This window comes from Hyphopichia burtonii, assembly GCF_001661395.1.
Source record: "Hyphopichia burtonii NRRL Y-1933 unplaced genomic scaffold HYPBUscaffold_2, whole genome shotgun sequence".
Classification (NCBI taxonomy): domain Eukaryota; kingdom Fungi; phylum Ascomycota; class Pichiomycetes; order Serinales; family Debaryomycetaceae; genus Hyphopichia; species Hyphopichia burtonii.
The window spans coordinates 1,451,598-1,468,746 of NW_017963729.1; the positions used below are offsets into that span (position 1 = coordinate 1,451,598).

The following is a 17,149-nucleotide window of genomic DNA, read 5'->3' on the forward strand; positions in this document are numbered from 1 at the left end:
CATACGCACCTTTTTGGTTACGAATCAAACCAGTGACTGGTTGAACATGAACTAAAGCATTTACATCACCTAACTTGATACCTTTAGTTTTTTCATAAGATTGAGAAATCGATCTAGATAAAGATTTGAAATCTTTTAATTCTTCTGGTGAAATTGGGCTTGAAACAATCTTTTTAACATTACCACTTTTAACAGATTCATAAACAGCCTCTTCATCAACAACCTTCACAACTCTAGATTCTCTTAAAAATGGCCATCTACTATAAACAACCTTGTTAATGAATTTATGACTGAATTGGTTAGTAGAAAGATCATCCCAAATGTTTTTCAAAGTTAAAATCATGGATTCAGACCTTGAAGGATTTTGGAATACCTTCACTTCATGTAATGATAATTCAGAATCGAATTCAATGGTTCTTAAAGTTGGGAAACCGGCCAACAAATCTTTGCCGGTTTTAGCACCCTCCAATAAATCAAATGTAAAATCTGGTCTAGCAGGGGTAATTTCAAATTTTTCTTCGTAACATTGATCGTGCTCTAAGTCATGGAAAAAACCGGGTAATGGACTTTGATAAACCTGGTCAATTTGAGGATTGAAAATGAATTGAATTTCGTTACCAAAGGAATTTCTTCTCTTCTCTTCTGGTGTTAATTGAAGTTCAATAGGCCTCAAAACATCAAGTAATTTTTTTTCATCAACGAAACTTAACAAAACGACAGCTTCCCATGATGCAGTCTTACCATTTAAATCAATATCAACTTCTGCTGGATAAAAATCAATGATCGGAGATTGAGGATCGGTCATTAATTTTCTGTAAACCACTGGCATTAACTGTTTTGATCTAGCGGGTAAAACAGCCATTAATTGTTCAAAAGGTTTAAAAGGTGTCGATTGATCAAATTTTATTTCAAATTGGTTATTTTCAATAAAGGCATTTAAACCAATGGAGATATCACTAATTCTAGGAGCATAATGATATCTGAAAAACCAATTCCAAGATGGACAGCCTTTATAATAATAATACAAAACCCATTGTAAACCTTCGATATAATGTTGAGTTAAATCGATCATTTTTTCTTTATCATGGATGGAAAAATTTAATTTTTCTTTATAATACTTATCTTTCCAATCAAGGAATTTAGAATCATAAATATCTTTAGAGTCTTTCATTAATTCGTCTGTTTCAAATAAATTAGCTGATTGATATTTTTTAATGGTTTTCCTTAAATCATTAATTCTATTATTATTTTCATCTTCCGATTCGTAAGGAGAGATTCCATCGATATCTAATCTTGCTTCATAAGTATTTGCACTTTTTGAATGTATAATTAAAATACCGGTATCCAAAGCAAATTTTCTAACGAAATCCAAATGTTTTTCAACTTCATCAGTGGGCAATTGTAAACTTGGTAATTCATTTTTACTTTCTTGTTCAATTAATTTATTAATTGGATGAGAATTTATTTCTAATAACCATGGTTTAATAACACCAACTAATTTTTTTTGATCTTTTAATAACAACAATTTACCGGTTCTTTCTCTCTTTTTTTCACCAGTTATTGAAATATCTTCCAAACGTTTATTAAACCAATCGACATCAACATCTTGTTTTTCAAAATTTTCTAATTCAAATTCAGATAAAGAATTGAACCAAAAATTCAAACGTTTGAAATTAATTTTACCACCTTCATTTATATAACCATCTGATTGTTTTAAACTTTGTTTAAATGTTTCAATCAATAAGGGGAAAGCACCTTTATTTATGAATAAATCAGGTAAATTGGGTAAGAAATCGTTACCAATGACATACATGATTAATATAAAATCATCCAATACTTTTTCAAAATTATATTCGAAATTTAATTGATTATCCAAGTCTTGAAATTCCAAAGAAAGATATTCTCTTAATAAAGATAAATGTAATAAGAAGAATTTTTGATCGTTTAAGTCATTTGATTTCTTTTGAGATCTTGGACCAAAAGTAACTTCTTCTCTTAATAATGAAAAATGAGGTTCATGACTAACTAAACCCAACATGATTAAATCTGCATCTAAACCATAAATACAATGCCTTGAGTTAACATTAAAATCTGGTTGAGATTTAACTGATCTAATAAAATTCATGATTTTATGTTCACCTTCACCAGGAACTTCATGACCACTTAAAATAATTTTAATATTTGACCATCTTGAATCTTCACTAATTTTTTTATGAATGAAGTATTTCAAATTGTCAGTTAATTTTGACATAAATTCAGTACCTGGGGTAATTGAATTGGAATCAAAAGGATCTTCTTTTGGAATTTCTAATCCTTGATTAATTGCTTTTTTCAAATTTTCTTCTGCTTCATAAGCCGTTCTAAATCTTCTTGCTCTTTGTTGATTCATTTTAGCTCTTGGAGCAACACCATCAATAGCCATATAGAAAGTTTCTTTTGGTTTAATGATTTCAAATAAATGTTCAATATATGAAAAAATTGCTGCATACATTTGATCTTCAGTCATTCTTGATAAAGTATCATCGTTGGAATGAGTACAAGTATGTAAAATCGAATTCATATCAAGATATAAGTTATCAAATTCTGGAATTTGATTCCCATCAATTAACTGAGAGATTAACGGCCATCTTTCCGATATAAACCTGAAAAATTTTGGAATACCCATGGTTTATTCTATTACTTCTTTTTTTTTTTCAATTTTTCTTTGTTCAATTTAAATCAAGCAACTACTCTTATAGCTATAGTTCTTATCAGTTCACGGAAAAGGATATTGTCACTTGAATTATTTCTATACAAATTGAAATCAACAAATGAAGTTGTAGACGCCGGTCGTTTCAAATTTTTTTTTTTAGTTTTTTTGGACGTTCACCAAAAAAACAAAACGGACATTTGACACGACCACCTAATATAATTGCAACTCTACATCTACAAAGAAAGTATATTAGAAAATGTATATCAGAGCAGGAACAGGGAACATTAAACATAGACATGAACAATAAACTTAGAAAAACAAAGGACAAGTAAGAAACCCACCGAGAATACCAACCGGGTATTCAATAAAATAAAAAATCACCAGGATAAGAAGAAGAGAAAAAAATTAACAGACAATTTGACTAGTAGCTTGAATAATTTCTTTTTGAAGAGACTTTAATTCCCGATACACGTTAATTGATAATTGATTAAATTTTAATTTTGAATCAATAGCAACAGGCCAAATAACAGTTTGGAAATGATGTTTACCAATACACCAAATCAGTTTTGAATTTTTTGCAGTTTCAATTGCAGAAGCTTTAACAAAATGTTTCAAAGTCAGAGAAGAATGATTGAGTTGAACTAACATTTTAGAAACAGTATCATTTGAGAGATTGTAGAAAACCTGACATTGTTTCGATAACTCGAGCAGATGGGATTTGAAAGAATCCTTGAGAATTGGCCAGTATTCGTTGGATAAATCAGCCAGTTTACTGGAGAGAGAATCTAGCCAATTCCCCGACTTTGCCCAAACCAAGTTCAAATGGTGCTGTAAAAAAAACGGACCATCTTTCAAGTAATTTTTAGTTAGAATCCACTGACTATTAAACTTCATTTTCCTTTTTTGCGGGAAACCCAAATTTGACCAGAACGAAGTTTCCTTTTCATAAACAACAGAGTCCCAGAATTGATAAAGTTTATCATTGAAAGTCTGGGGTTTCACACTTGGACGATTCCATCTTTGGATATCCACTAATATAACGGTCATTGAAAGAAAAAATGCCATTATATAGTAGAATAACTGTTCATCATTTTTTTCTAAAAACAAGATACTTTGATAGATATAGTAATCCCAAAATCCCAAATCATTTTCGTTAAATTGATAAACATTAGTTTGGTTTTGATTTTTTTGCCAGGCTTCAATTTTTTTTTGTACGTTTAGAGTACTGATCTTTGTTTTATAAAAAAGTAAATGACTTCTCAAGTAAGTATTAAAGAAATCACTTGATTTTGATCTGATATATGAATCCAATTGTTCTATATAATTAGTATTAGTATCCAGATCATCTGAATCTTGTTTAGCGTTTAAATCAACCGTGGAATCAATATGAGAATCCTCTCTAGTAGATAAATCGCCATTAGTGGAGGAAGTAGTGGACCGTTCATCGATATCGGAAGAGGAGATGATAGACCACTCTTCACTGGAGGGGGTATTTACCCCAAAGCTTTCAATTTCATTCATTTTCAAGTTAATTAACAACAAGGTATAAGTAAAACCACTAACTGTTTGCCCCTTAATTACTCACTTTTTTTTTAAGAGGGTGTATCCTTTATCAGTGATTTTGCGTGGGTTGGTGATTTGCGCATGCAGGACGATAAAGGATGCAAATTTACAGTAGAATTATTTATTTATACATTTATAAATTCATTTACTTATACAAAATATACATCATCGTAAGTCTTAGCGCTCATATTTGAAGTCATAATCTCGATTACCGGAATCCTCCAAGGACTTTAATCGTGAGTTCATTTGGCTCAAGTTGTGTTGTAACTCTTGAGTATAACTGATCAAGTCTTGATACTGAGACATTGAAACGAACTTGGGGTAAGGTTGTTGCAGTTGTTGTGGTTGTTGTGGTTGTTGGGAGGGATGTTGGATCTGTCGGTCGTGGGCTCTTTTCTGTTCTTCTTGGTCTCTTCTGAAGCGTTCTTGTTCTTCGAATTGGTGTTGTTCAAATTGTAGGCGTTGACGGTTTTGGTGATAGTCAAACTGTTGTTGAACGAAGCTGGGGTATGCATATTGTGGGAGGGGAGGCCGAGCAAACCGTGGTTGGTCTTGGTGGACTTGCTGTTGGAACGGTGGTGATTGTTGAGGTTGCTGATGTTGTTGATGTTGTTGATGTTGTTGATGTTGTTGATGTTGTTGATGTTGTTGATGTTGTTGATGTTGTTGATGTTGTTGATGTTGTTGATGTTGTTGTTGTTGTGGTGATTGTTGTTGATGTTGTTGATGTTGTTGATGTTGTTGATGTTGTTGATGTTGTTGATGTTGTTGATGTTGTGGTGGTGATTGTTGTTGTGGCGATTGTTGAGGAAGAGGTAGTTTTTGAAGGTGCAGGGGCAGTTGTTGATTTTTGGAGGAGGTTGAAGAAATCAGAGAATTATCATCTTGAGCCGGATTTTGGTAATTGGGTCTAAGAAAAGAGGTTGGGAAATTTTGATTTAAAGGTATTAGGGAAGGAAAAGTATAATTCTGCGGAGGACCCGGGGAATCATAACTTGAAAAAGAGTGTTTTGGATTAAATTTAGGGTCGCTTTCAATTTTAGGATGTTGATCATGACTTACTGGGGGTCTCAAGTACCTTTTATCGTCAATTTCTCTATTAAGATGGTGATCGCGGTTATGTTCTATATTATGGTCACGATTATAACCATTGTTTCTATCACGGTTGGTGGTGGTTGTGGTTGTTGTTGTGGTGGTTATGGTATATGGATGACGGTGATGATGACGTTGTTGATGATTTGAATCGGAAGAATCATCATTATTATCATCCGATTTTAATTTTTGAGATTCTTGACCATATTGGAAAGCTTTTAAACGATTTAGATCATAATTATCACGATTAATGGTATCATTAATGCTTGGACTGGTTAAAGAAGTGGTATGATTTGAAGCAAGACCATTTGAAATGGGTTTTGGTTTTGCATTAGAAGAATTATTTGAAGAATCATCCGGACTAACACTAACGTTATTATTATTGTGATTTTCTAATTTTATATTTGAAGGATGATTTGGATTTTCTTTACTACCGGAACAAGCATTAATTGAATTTTGATGTCTGGTCAAAGCATCTGGTCTAGCAAAACTTCGATTACAATATTCACAATGATAAGGCTTAGCTCCCGTATGTAATTTTTCATGTCTTTTCAAATCGTGAATTCTTCTAAATTTCAAACTGCATACTGAACAAGTATGAGGTTTTAGAGAAGTATGAATTAATTCATGACTGACCATATTATGTTTTCTTGTAAATCCTTGATTACAAGTTTTACAAAAAAACTTTTTATCTAATTTTGATTTCTTATGATCATTGGTTTTGAAGGCTTCTTGTTTGGATAAATGGGGACTTGGTTGTGGAGGTTTGGGACTTTCTTCCTCATAATCAGTGGAAGTTTCGGTGTTTATAATGGGGTGGGTTTCCGAAGCTATGCTTAAAGGTTCATTATTTTCTTCATCACTGTTATTTGGATGTAGTATATTTGATAAATCGTTACTTGCTGGTCTCTTCATTGGTAATTTTGAATTGGTAGCGGTGAAATCACGATTACATTCAGAATTGTTAGGTAATATACCAGTGTATTCGGTGGAAGAGCTTCTCGAAGATATCGAAGATTCCGGAGGTGATAACGTTTTTCGAATTAGCTTAGATGTATCCGAAGAGGTGGATGTAGGAGTAGTTGACTTATTAGTACTTGGAGTTGACTTATTAGTAGTTGGAGTTGACTTATTAGTAGTTGGAGTTGACTTATTAGTAGTTGGTGTTAAATTCATTGCTAACGGGTAAAAAAAAAAACTATGAGCGATACCTGTATATTAGTTAAATTTGCTGGATAATTGATTCACACACTTTCTATGGGATATGGGGGCAATCTTAACAACCTAATGAAAAGTACTACCCACCAACAAAAGGATTCAGGAAGATAACTTATTTTGACAGTAGGGGTAAGGGAACTGAGTATCAAAAGATGAAACAGATCAAAAGAAGAAGAACCAGGGAAAACGAAAGCCAAAAAAAAAAAAACAAAATAAAATAGATAAAATAAAACAGAAAAGGACCGAAAATCAAAATACTGGGACCAATAAAGTTTATAAAGACGGGAAGAACTTGGAGCAAAGAACAAGACCAATTGTGTAAAACTGTTAATGTTCAAGTGCTTAAGTGGGTGCGGAAGTCCGTATTTAGTGGTGGTCTCAATGTAATTGAGGTGACATCCCCGATGAATGCAGGAATTTGGTCTCACTTTCTGGCGGAGACCCGTTGCTGGTCCACTTATGGCTGCATGGTCCATGAATCATTGTGAGATAGCAATCACCACTGACTCGCCACTGACATTCGCTGCTTACTGGTTCACTATCACCATTCACTCTTACTTAACTGTTTAACTGGTCCCTAACTGTTTAACTGGTCCGACGTAGGATGGTTCCTGGATCAGGGACAATTGTCTGAGAATTGTCTGTCTGGGCCGCGCACGCCATTCCATTCGCTTAACAAATCGGTTTGCTGCGAAAACCGACAGTCTTCTGTGCTACTTATACTTGTATAGATACTTGTATTACTTGTATGGATACTTGTATAGATACTTGTATTACTTGTATAGATACTTGTATTACTTGTATAGATACTTGTATTACTTGTATTACTTGTATAGATACTTGTATTACTTGTATAGATACTTGTATTACTTGTATAGATACTTGTATCACTGTTCACCATCAGTATGTCAAAACAGCTTTATTTCAAAGTCGGTACACCCATACACCACTGGGTCACGCGCCACCTGCACGGTTCACACACTACTTCGCTCTCGCTCGCTCGCTCGCTCTTTTTTCTTTCGGTTCTCTCCCCGGTGCGCACACTACCCCGTGTTCCAACCCCCTAAGGTTGATAATCACTCAGGTAACATTTACTTTGTGTATTATCAGAGTATTATCAATACAATAATTGAAAAGTAATCGAAATCAAATCATCAAAAGGGCTGAAAAACAAAAGTACAATAAAAGTACCTTGGAAAGTGCAACAAAAGTCTTCAAAAACAAGTCATAAAGAACTTCATATAGTTGATACAACATTGTGTTGTTGTATGAAATGTCATTAATAAGTAATCGGAAAAGACCCAGAGGGTTGAGCGAAACATTTGATAATTCTAAAGGAAAATCGAATCAACTGGAGTCAACCAATTCCGATACCTCATCCCCTACGAATACTAATAATAATACCTTGACTTTTTCACTTGAATCTTCCAATACTACCTTGAATGATTTAAAGTATCCCCGTATAAATGAAGATGTATATATTATTGAAGATGAAGCTAAAGAAGCAGAAGAGGAAGATGATGATATTATCATATTAGAAGAACGGGCAGTAGAAAATAATTTTGGGCCCAAACAAAGACGAAATAATTCTGATTCGATACTTTCATTAGATCTGGAATCATTTAATGCTTATAATATGTTTAATGTAAACCAAGTAATGAATAATGATAAAATGAACTTGAAAAAACAACGAACCAATTCTTTACCCCAATTACCCCAAGCCAAATGTTTTTATAATAAAATCCCCAGTAATTACATCTTAAAAGAAGAAAAATTGGGGGAAATTAAAACCAATATAATTCCCTATAAGTTAAATTTACCTAATTGTGATGATAAAGATGGCCACTACGTGATTCGAGTGAATGATTTATTTGCCAATCGATATATTATTGTTAAATTATTAGGACAGGGAACTTTTGGTAAAGTTGTTGAATGTTTTGATAAAATTGCTAAAGAATTAGTGGCGATTAAAATCATCAGAAATATCCCCAAGTATCGAGATGCGGCTCGAATTGAATTAAGAATCTTATCAACTTTGAAAAAATACGATGAAGATAATCAAAATCACTGTATTCATTTAAAAGATTGTTTTGATTATAGAGGACACATTTGTATTGTTACTGATTTACTTAAGATTAGTTTATATAATTTTTTGGAAAATAATAAGTTTATTCCGTATCCGGGGAGTCATATTCAAGCCATTTCCAAACAATTGATTCGATCGGTGAGTTATTTCCACGATTTGAATCTAATCCATACCGATTTAAAACCCGAAAATATCTTACTCCATGATGATTCATATCAGCGGAAAAAAATCACTTCTAAAACCATTATCTCGAGTTATTTGAAGTTAAATTTCAATGAACATAAGGAAAAATTACCGGTCACCACCAAAATACTAAATGACCCCTTGATCCAAATCATTGATTTTGGTAGTGCTATTTTCGATGATGAATATCACTCATCCATTGTGAGTACCCGACATTATCGTGCCCCCGAAATTGTTTTAGGAGTGGGATGGTCTTTCCCCTGCGACATGTGGTCGGTGGGGTGCATTTTGGTGGAATTATTAATTGGAGACCCTTTATTTAGAACTCATGATAATTTAGAACATTTGGCCATGATTGAAAAAATTTGCGGATATCAAATTGATAAATCAATGGTTAAAAAACTGAAGAGGAAAGAAAACGAATGCGGGTTAAAATATTTCACTAATAACTATCAAACTGATGAAAGTGATTCAGAAGATTCCGACGTTATTATCGATGACGAAATTTATGAGGATTCTTCTTTCAAGCTAATTTTTCCTACAATTTCCACCCCGTCCAAATTCATTGACGGGGTAAACCAATTAAATCGAATCGATTTGTACATTAGTAATAAAATTGGTTTAAACATTAATTTTGATTATTCGTTAAATGAAAATTATAATAATAATTGCCATTTAATAAATTATGGTAATTTTACCTTTTGGTGGTTTTTCATTGACTTGTTGAAAAAATTATTCATTATTAATCCTCTAGATAGAATCACCGCTCTAGAAGCTTTAGAACATCCTTGGTTCAATTTGGGTATCGAAGATGAAGGCACTATATGACATTCTTTCTTTTCTTTCTTCTTTTTTCTTTTCTTTTCCTCTTTTTTCTTTTCTTCTTTTTTCTTTTCTTCTTTTCTTCTTTTCTTCTACTCTGTTTTACTTTCTGTTTTTATTTCTTTTCTGTGCTTATATGAAGTATTAATACATGATGTTACGTTTAACCTTAATGATGTAGCGGGAAACCGATTCAAAAGCCGTGAGGCGAGTTGCAAATCCGCCTGCCTATTCAGGCAAGATCAATAAACGCAACCAATTTAACACAATCTGATGAAGCACAAAATAGTGCCCTCCTACACTCTACACCAGTACCAGCCAGCCGGTAGTGTTCTAAGTAGTAAGACAGTAAGTGTACTAGTACCACTAAGTAGTAAGACAGTAAGACAATGAGACTAAGTAGTGAGTAAGTAGTGAGAGTAAGTAGTGAGTAAGTAGTGAGAGTAAGTAGTGAGAGTAAGTAGTGAGAGTAAGTAGTGAGAGTAAGTAGAGTATGTAGTGTAAAGTAGGTAAAGGTCTAGATCGAGTGCGCACCCATACACCACAGCCAATCCCCCTGGCGGCGTTACAAACCCAGCAAAAGAAAAGGGGTCGTGTGTCGCTGGAACAATCCTCGGTCGCAGTAGGAGCACTTTTCGCCATTAAAGGCCCTGTCATAAGCTGTGTCAAACAGTCTAGAACTCGTGAATGTCTTACTGTGTATTAGTTTGTTAACGTTGTCTCAGCAGGCTGTTGTATCAGCGTGTTGCTGACCGACACAGCAGTGGCCGACGGCACCACTGGCAGGCCAGGAACCAGTGCAGCCAGAACCAGTGCAGCCAGAACCAGTGCAGCCAGTGGATGAACAGAATCTGGAAATTAGCAATTTCAGTTAATCTTCGATTTCTCAAAAAACAAAAAAAAAAAAAAAAATTTTTTGTTTTTTTTGTGCAATGTTTAATTTTCTTTTTTCATTAAATTTCTGTTTTGTTTTTATTGTTTTTTCGTTCATTTTGCTCTTCTGCACAATAAACCTTTTTATATAAATCAATTTTTCCCACCTCCAGTTACAATTTTTCTGGCTTTTTTTTTTTTCTCCCTTTCTTGATTTGAATTTTTCCGTTAACTAATTACCCAACTATAGTCTTTCCTTAACCTTAGGTATCTGTTTATTCACTCATTTAGTTTAAATTTCAATCAGATATTTCCATTCGTTTAAGTTAATTATGAAGTCTTTTTCTTTAATCGCTCTTTTAGCCTTGGCTACTAGCTCTTTGGCTGCTCCTTTGGAAGGCCACCAACACCACCACCATCAAGACAAAAGAGCCGTGGTCACCCAAGTTGTTTACGTTGACTCCCAAGGTAAACAAGTGACACCTTCCCAATCGGCTGCTTCTTCTGCTGGGGGTGCTTCTTCCACCTTGACCTCTGTCACTTCATCTGCCACTGCTGCTGCCTCTTCTTCCAGTGCCTCTTCTTCCAGCTCTTCATCCACTTCTGGCTCCTCTACTTCCTCCAGTTCTTCCAGCTCCAGTTCTGGTTCTGGTTCTTCCGGTTCCGGTTCTATTTCTGGTGACTTGTCTGCTTATGAAGATCCTTCCGAAACCTTTGAAGATGGTAAGTACGACTGTGACACTTTACCAACCGGTCAAGGGGTTATTGCCATTGACTGGATCTCCGGTACCAAGGGTGGTTGGGCCTCTGTTATGAATGAAGACGGGGAAACCTCTTCTACTTGTAAAGACGGTTACTACTGTTCTTATGCTTGTCAAGCTGGTATGTCCAAGACCCAATGGCCTTCTGAACAACCTTCGTCTGGTATTTCTGTTGGTGGTTTACAATGTAAAAACGGTAAGTTGTACAAGTCCAACTCGGATTCTGATTATTTATGTGCTTGGGGTAAAGATACTGCCGAATTTAAATCAAACATTAAAAAAGATGTTGCTATCTGTAGAACCGATTATCCAGGTTCTGAAAACATGAACATTCCAACCTTGTTAGAAGCTGGTTCTACCGCTCCAGTTTCGGTTGTTGATTCTTCCAAATACTACACCTGGAAATCCGGTAAAACTTCCACTCAATACTACGTTAACAATGCTGGTGTTTCTGTTGAAGATGGTTGTATCTGGGGTACTGATGGTTCTGGTGTTGGTAACTGGGCTCCAGTTGTCTTGGGTGCTGGTATTACCGATGGTAAAACTTACTTATCTTTGATTCCAAATCCAAATAATAAAGATACTCCAAACTATAATATTAAAATTAAAGGAACTAATGGTGCTTCCATTAATGGTGATTGTTCTTATGAAGATGGTCAATACAACGGTCACGGTACTGACGGTTGTACTTCTACCCTTTCTTCTGGTAAAGCTCAATTTGTTTTTTACTAAATTAATCCCTAATGTGTTTCTACCTATACCATATTAAAGTTTCTGTTATATTAATTTATCTCTATTTAAAAATGCACCTTTTTCTGCAGCTCTGATTCTCTCTTACTCTCCCCCTTATTTTTTTTAACTAATCTTGTATTATTTCCTGATACCTTTTTGTTTTTTCATTCGTCTCAGTGGTGTAGATAGTTACACTGGTGCTCTATTGTTTCAATATAAAAATATTTCCCAAATCATTCAAATTTGTAGTAAACGATCTCGGTTCTTTATTAGGAATTAATCTGTATTGTGTGCAAAAGGTTTTTTTTTTTTTTTCGTGAAAGTTTCGGTGCTCATATGAGGGTATTGCCTACTTTATTGTTTTTAATTTATACTGTTTATACTATTTATTTATTTATCCTATTTATTTTAAGTAAAATTCATTTCATCCAAACGCAATCGAATGGCAATATCCAATTATTAACTCATTATTGGTTTTGAAATTATCATACAACTCTCCTAAATTCTCATCGGGGGTCGGTTGGAAACTGTTTTGTATATATAAATATATCGATTGCTGTCTTAATCTCAATCTCTTAACCATAAACTTAATCAAAGTACTAACGTTCTGTTTCCGAGTGATTTTGAAATTATTAGGCGTTATCTTGGGAGTAGATCCAATTGACTGAAATCTAATACTTATCTTTTCTTCAGGCTCTATTTCAATGGGTCGATTCACTTTATCCATGTATATCGATGTAGATAGCGGGATCTTCTCTTCTGCCCCGGTTTCTTCAATCACCTTATCCTGTGAAGACACCATGGACGACGCCGCAGATGTAGATGTAGACGAGTCGTCCGGCTCTGACTGTATTAGACTCGACATTATTCCTGGAGTTGTTGCTTTTGGTTTTAATGGTTGCATTTTGCATTTTGCATTTTATCATTGATTTTTCTGTGGTGCACGGGGGTTGCCAGCGTATGTACGGGGCTTTATCGGCGAGGATTGAAAAGTTCATCTCGCTGGGCTAATTAATTGAAGTTGGTATTGAAGTTGGCGAATTAATTGAAATTAAGTAAGTAATGTCCTCAAAAGATAGTGATTCAACCATTGAGCTTGTTCCCTTCGACAAGGTGTTGGAAGCATTGGAAACCGCTGCTGATGACGTTAAACAATCAAAAGATTATTTATCGTATAGTACAGTATTAGATATTTACTATACTGATCCTGCTAGATATACTTTTGAAGAAAGAGAAGAGTTATTGGGCAACTTACAGAAAGTTTTGGCTAGTGATAGTGAATTGACTTATGAAATTGGCTGGGATTTACCATCTTTGTTAATTCCGTTCGTTGATACTGATTATGACTTTAGTGGTGTTATTAGAAAAGCTCCAGGGGTTTATAAAATATTGAAAATATTTGAAATCTTAGCTCATAATGGTAACCCCAAAGAATTGTTTTTAAAATGTACTGAATTATTACAAACCATTAGATTGAATGATAATAAGTTTTTTGAACCAAATAATGTAATCCAAGATCAATTTTTTGATTTAAAATTATATTGTATTTTTGAATTGAGTGATAGCTGTTTGAAAAAAATCAATACTTATTATCCTTCAAGGTTTTTAGCAATGCTAGTTACCTCTTACATAAATCTACTTTATATGAATGTTAATCATTCAGTTTCGAATAACTCATTTATGTTGAAAAGAGTTTATAATTTCTCAAGAAATTATACTAGTCCTAAATTCCCAACTTCTTCAAATAAGGATTACACTAAAGAAGAACTTGACAAAATCACCGATGATGAAAATTATTTACAAAGAAAATTATTAACAGGGTTTATAACTGAAGCCTTACTCATGAGTTCTAGAAAATGCCTTTCTGGTTATTCAGTTTCAGTATTATCACATTTACAAGAATCTTCTCGCTTAACAAAGTCGGAAAATGAATCCTTTGTTGTTGATCATCCAGTTCTCGACCGCTTTTTTGAATTGTTATTATCTTTTGATATCGATATTGATGATGTTTTCAAAAATTTTTTGGTGGACTCTCATAAGTTGTTTTTGGACGTTGATCATAATCAAGATGGTGATGAAATAAGTGGTGAAATATTCGAAAAATTAATTATTGATTATCAAGAAAATTTGGTTTCTACTTTAGTCAACTCTGATTCTAACCAAATTCGTAATTCTACTCTAGGTATAATTTATTTATTCACTTATTCAATTGCTTCAAAACAAAAGTTCAATATCTTTGATCTTGATTTTACTGATGCTTTAGTAATGACAATCAGAATCATTGTTCCGGCTATGGTCCAATCTACCTTTAATTATCTTGGCTTACATGATATAATGGTTTATTGGGGTTGGTTCTCGATTCATAAACTGACTATAAGAGGTAAAAGATTAGAATTAGAATTATCAAAAATTCCGAAAATCCTATTAACAATTTATTATCAAACTTTATTATTTATGATAATTTCAAATCCTAATAGTCCTAATTTTAGATTTGCGACTTTAACTTTATTAACTAGAGTTTTGGCTCTTTCTCCTGAAGATATTGCTTATTCTTTCCTTTTGGATTCCTTGCAAAATTGCCCCTTTGATAATGTTAAAATCGTTTTAGTTGGTGTATTGAAAGAGTTATTAACTAAAGATAAAGATAGACAAATCATAAATGATATTTCTGATAGTTTAGCTAAAGTTGATTTACAGAAAAAAGTCGATAGTGGCGAAACTTCAAAAGAAAAAATTGATGAAGAAGTTAATTCTAAACCAAGACCTCCAATATTACCTTCTCGTCAAGGTTCAAATTCGGGTCCTATTAAGAGCAAATTCATTTCATTAAGTGAAGAAAGAGCAGATGACATCACCGCTTTGATTGAAGATTCTAATAAGAAAGTTTTCCAATCTGAAGGTAATGATGATGAAAAAATTCAATTGAACTTGTTCAAATTACCAACTTTATCAGCTTTTTTAAATCTATTGGTTATATTGAAAGACGATCCAAGAATTTCGAATGAAAGCGTTCAAGAAATTGTTAAGAATGTTGATCAAAATGTCAGACTGGTTGAAAAAATTCTCGAGAGTGATGAATCAAAAATTCATGAATTAAATGCTATTCGTGTTTTGAAAGTTACTCTTGATAGAATTCGAGCCTGATTCTATGGCAATGGATTCTTTTTGCGTACCGATACGTCCCTAAATGAAGTAATGTATTTTATTTATATTAAATCTTTTTTTTTCACCTCCTCTTTTTATTTACTACATATATGTGTTATCAGTATAGGTTTTGAAAAATGTATAGTTCTTTTCATTATATCAATGTAAAGCAGACTATGTCTCTGTATCAAAAAAAAAAAAAAAAAGGTATTTAATGGTTTATTTTTTACTTTTTGAAGAGCCTTTTTTGTTTGAGCCCGTATTTAGACTTCTATCATCAACAAGAGGTCCCCAATAAACAAAAAAACCTTCCTTCGTTGAAGATATTTCCTCCTCCCATTGTAATTCTTCATCATCAATGAATGGATCCTCGTAATCATATTTACCAACTTTTCTAATCATTTTGACTTCATGTTGTCTAACTAATTGTTCTTCTGTCAATTCTTCATCTTCTTTCTTCTTTTGCTTAGACGCCTGAGTATTTGCTGGGATCTGTTTTTCTGTAGAATTTGATTCTACGATATGTAAGTCGTCATCTTCGTCTTCTTCTATTATATCTTCATCTTCGTCAATCATTTCATCCATAAGGTCGATGGCCGATTTGGCATTGGGGTGGATTGTCGACCAGCCATATTTATCTTCGGCAAGTTTTAATACATTGATAATAACTTCAGATTGACCCGGTTTAGGATTGTTTGGGTCAATTAATGGAATATTCAAAGATATTATTGGTGGTTCAACCTTTGCTTTTTCTTTTTCCTTCTCTTCTTCTTTATCATTCACACCGTTCTTTTCTTCTTCTTTGCCTATAGTAGTTTCATTCTTTATCTGACCTTCTGTTTTGGACACATTGTCCATAGGTTGTGATTCTTCTTTTTTCACCAGTATTTCATCCAAGTCATCAAATTTGGGAGCAGCAAGCTTAATGTCTGTTGGCTGCTGGCTTTTGTCAGTAGTCATGGTTGGATGAATTGAGGGTTTCGGTGGAGGCGAAGGGCCCGCAGAATTAGATTTAGTTGATGAATGTTTATTGGATGCTTTCTGTGGTATTGACCCAGTAGTTGCACCGGGGGCTAAAGCACCCTGCTCGGGGGTTTTTTTCTTTGGTTTAGGACCTGGCTTCTTTCGTTCTGTACTGGCACCATTTTCTGTCTTGGGAGCCACTTTCTTCTTTTTGACATCAGTTGGAGTGGATGACTTTTCTGGGTTTGGCTTCTTTCTCTTTGGAGCAGTTTCACCATCCTTTTTCTTTGCCGGAGCGCGCTTCTTTTTCGGTGCTTCGTCAGTTTTGGTTGGTTCGTCATCAATATTTATTATAGAATTGATTGATGTTTTACTAATTGGTAATGGTGGTGAACCTGCCGCTGGATCTGGGGTTCCACCGAACGAAAAAGTGGTTTGGAATTGTTTAACTGCGGGTAAAGGACTGACCTTCTGAGGTGGATTAGGCGATGGAGAATGAGAGGTTCCATTCCCATTGGATTTAGGTACGAGTATTGGTAAATTAGAGTTTGGTTTGATCAATACTGGTTTCTTCGGTTTGGAGCGTTCTCTTTGAGGTGGGCCTAGACCAGGTATAAGCCTTGCGGATGATGATGACTGTTGTGAATCATTAGAATCAGAGTCTATAGTTATTATTTCATGTTGAGAATGTGGTCGACTGGCTTGTATACCATTTGGTTCAGTAGATGGAGACCTGGAGTCTCCAAATGTAGCTTGGAATTGAGAAACTGCATTCCTCACGGGTAGCCCTTGCTGTCCTGGAGCATTATTGACTTGTTGTTGATATACAGCTGCTTGTTGGCTTTCATCGTCGTTAGAAAGTGATAACAACAGTGAGATGGGGACGTTATTACGTGGGTTTGTCGACATGTTTGGAAAACTATTTCTCTGTGTGTATAATTGTTAGAAATAAGTAATTTATTTCCAATTCCACTTCCCAATTATATGGTTTCTATGCTGTTCAATGTAAAGTTTGAGTGT

At 34.2% G+C, this 17,149-nt stretch overlaps 8 protein-coding genes across 8 annotated transcripts; 3 read left to right on the forward strand and 5 right to left on the reverse strand.

Annotated features, from left to right (window-relative positions):
• Positions 1-3,097: 3,097 nt before the first annotated feature.
• On the reverse strand, positions 3,098-4,213 carry HYPBUDRAFT_147514 (uncharacterized protein; the record flags this gene model as incomplete). The annotated part of the gene is made up of 1 exon (XM_020220061.1): positions 3,098-4,213. The coding sequence occupies one exon, from the start codon at positions 4,211-4,213 to the stop codon at positions 3,098-3,100; it is 1,116 nt and encodes a 371-aa protein (XP_020078061.1).
• Positions 4,214-5,788: 1,575 nt separating this feature from the next.
• Positions 5,789-5,986, reverse strand: OFI1 (Ofi1p; the record flags this gene model as incomplete). The annotated part of the gene is made up of 1 exon (XM_020218480.1): positions 5,789-5,986. A coding segment is annotated over one exon (198 nt), but the record flags the coding sequence as incomplete, so codon positions are not given.
• Positions 5,987-7,838: 1,852 nt separating this feature from the next.
• On the forward strand, positions 7,839-9,662 carry KNS1 (serine/threonine protein kinase; the record flags this gene model as incomplete). The annotated part of the gene is made up of 1 exon (XM_020223478.1): positions 7,839-9,662. One exon carries the CDS (start codon positions 7,839-7,841, stop codon positions 9,660-9,662), a length of 1,824 nt encoding a protein of 607 aa, XP_020078063.1.
• Positions 9,663-10,008: 346 nt separating this feature from the next.
• Positions 10,009-10,418, reverse strand: HYPBUDRAFT_152227 (uncharacterized protein). Its single transcript, XM_020220904.1, has one exon. It carries the CDS (start codon positions 10,296-10,298, stop codon positions 10,023-10,025), a length of 276 nt encoding a protein of 91 aa, XP_020078064.1. The 5' UTR covers positions 10,299-10,418; the 3' UTR covers positions 10,009-10,022.
• A 361-nt stretch (positions 10,419-10,779) lies between these two features.
• Positions 10,780-12,225, forward strand: SIM1 (SUN family protein). The gene has a single exon (XM_020220905.1). It carries the CDS (start codon positions 10,862-10,864, stop codon positions 12,020-12,022), a length of 1,161 nt encoding a protein of 386 aa, XP_020078065.1. The 5' UTR covers positions 10,780-10,861; the 3' UTR covers positions 12,023-12,225.
• A 221-nt stretch (positions 12,226-12,446) lies between these two features.
• Positions 12,447-12,887, reverse strand: HYPBUDRAFT_105175 (uncharacterized protein; the record flags this gene model as incomplete). The annotated part of the gene is made up of 1 exon (XM_020218395.1): positions 12,447-12,887. The coding sequence occupies one exon, from the start codon at positions 12,885-12,887 to the stop codon at positions 12,447-12,449; it is 441 nt and encodes a 146-aa protein (XP_020078066.1).
• Positions 12,888-13,084: 197 nt separating this feature from the next.
• On the forward strand, positions 13,085-15,283 carry YBP1 (Ybp1p; the record flags this gene model as incomplete). The annotated part of the gene is made up of 2 exons (XM_020219591.1): positions 13,085-14,696; positions 14,769-15,283. 2 exons carry the CDS (start codon positions 13,085-13,087, stop codon positions 15,164-15,166), a joined length of 2,010 nt encoding a protein of 669 aa, XP_020078067.1. The 3' UTR covers positions 15,167-15,283.
• Positions 15,284-15,385: 102 nt separating this feature from the next.
• On the reverse strand, positions 15,386-17,146 carry HPC2 (Hpc2p; the record flags this gene model as incomplete). Its single annotated transcript, XM_020222713.1, has 1 exon — positions 15,386-17,146. Exon 1 carries the CDS (start codon positions 17,036-17,038, stop codon positions 15,386-15,388), a length of 1,653 nt encoding a protein of 550 aa, XP_020078068.1. The 5' UTR covers positions 17,039-17,146.
• Between the last annotated feature and the right edge of the window lie 3 nt (positions 17,147-17,149).

Bases quoted from the DNA above. Each gene is read 5' to 3' on its own strand.
- SIM1 (XM_020220905.1), top strand. From the start codon at position 10,862: ATGAAGTCTTTTTCTTTAATCGCTCTTTTAGCCTTGGCTACTAGCTCT.
- HYPBUDRAFT_152227 (XM_020220904.1), bottom strand. From the start codon at position 10,298: ATGGCGAAAAGTGCTCCTACTGCGACCGAGGATTGTTCCAGCGACACA.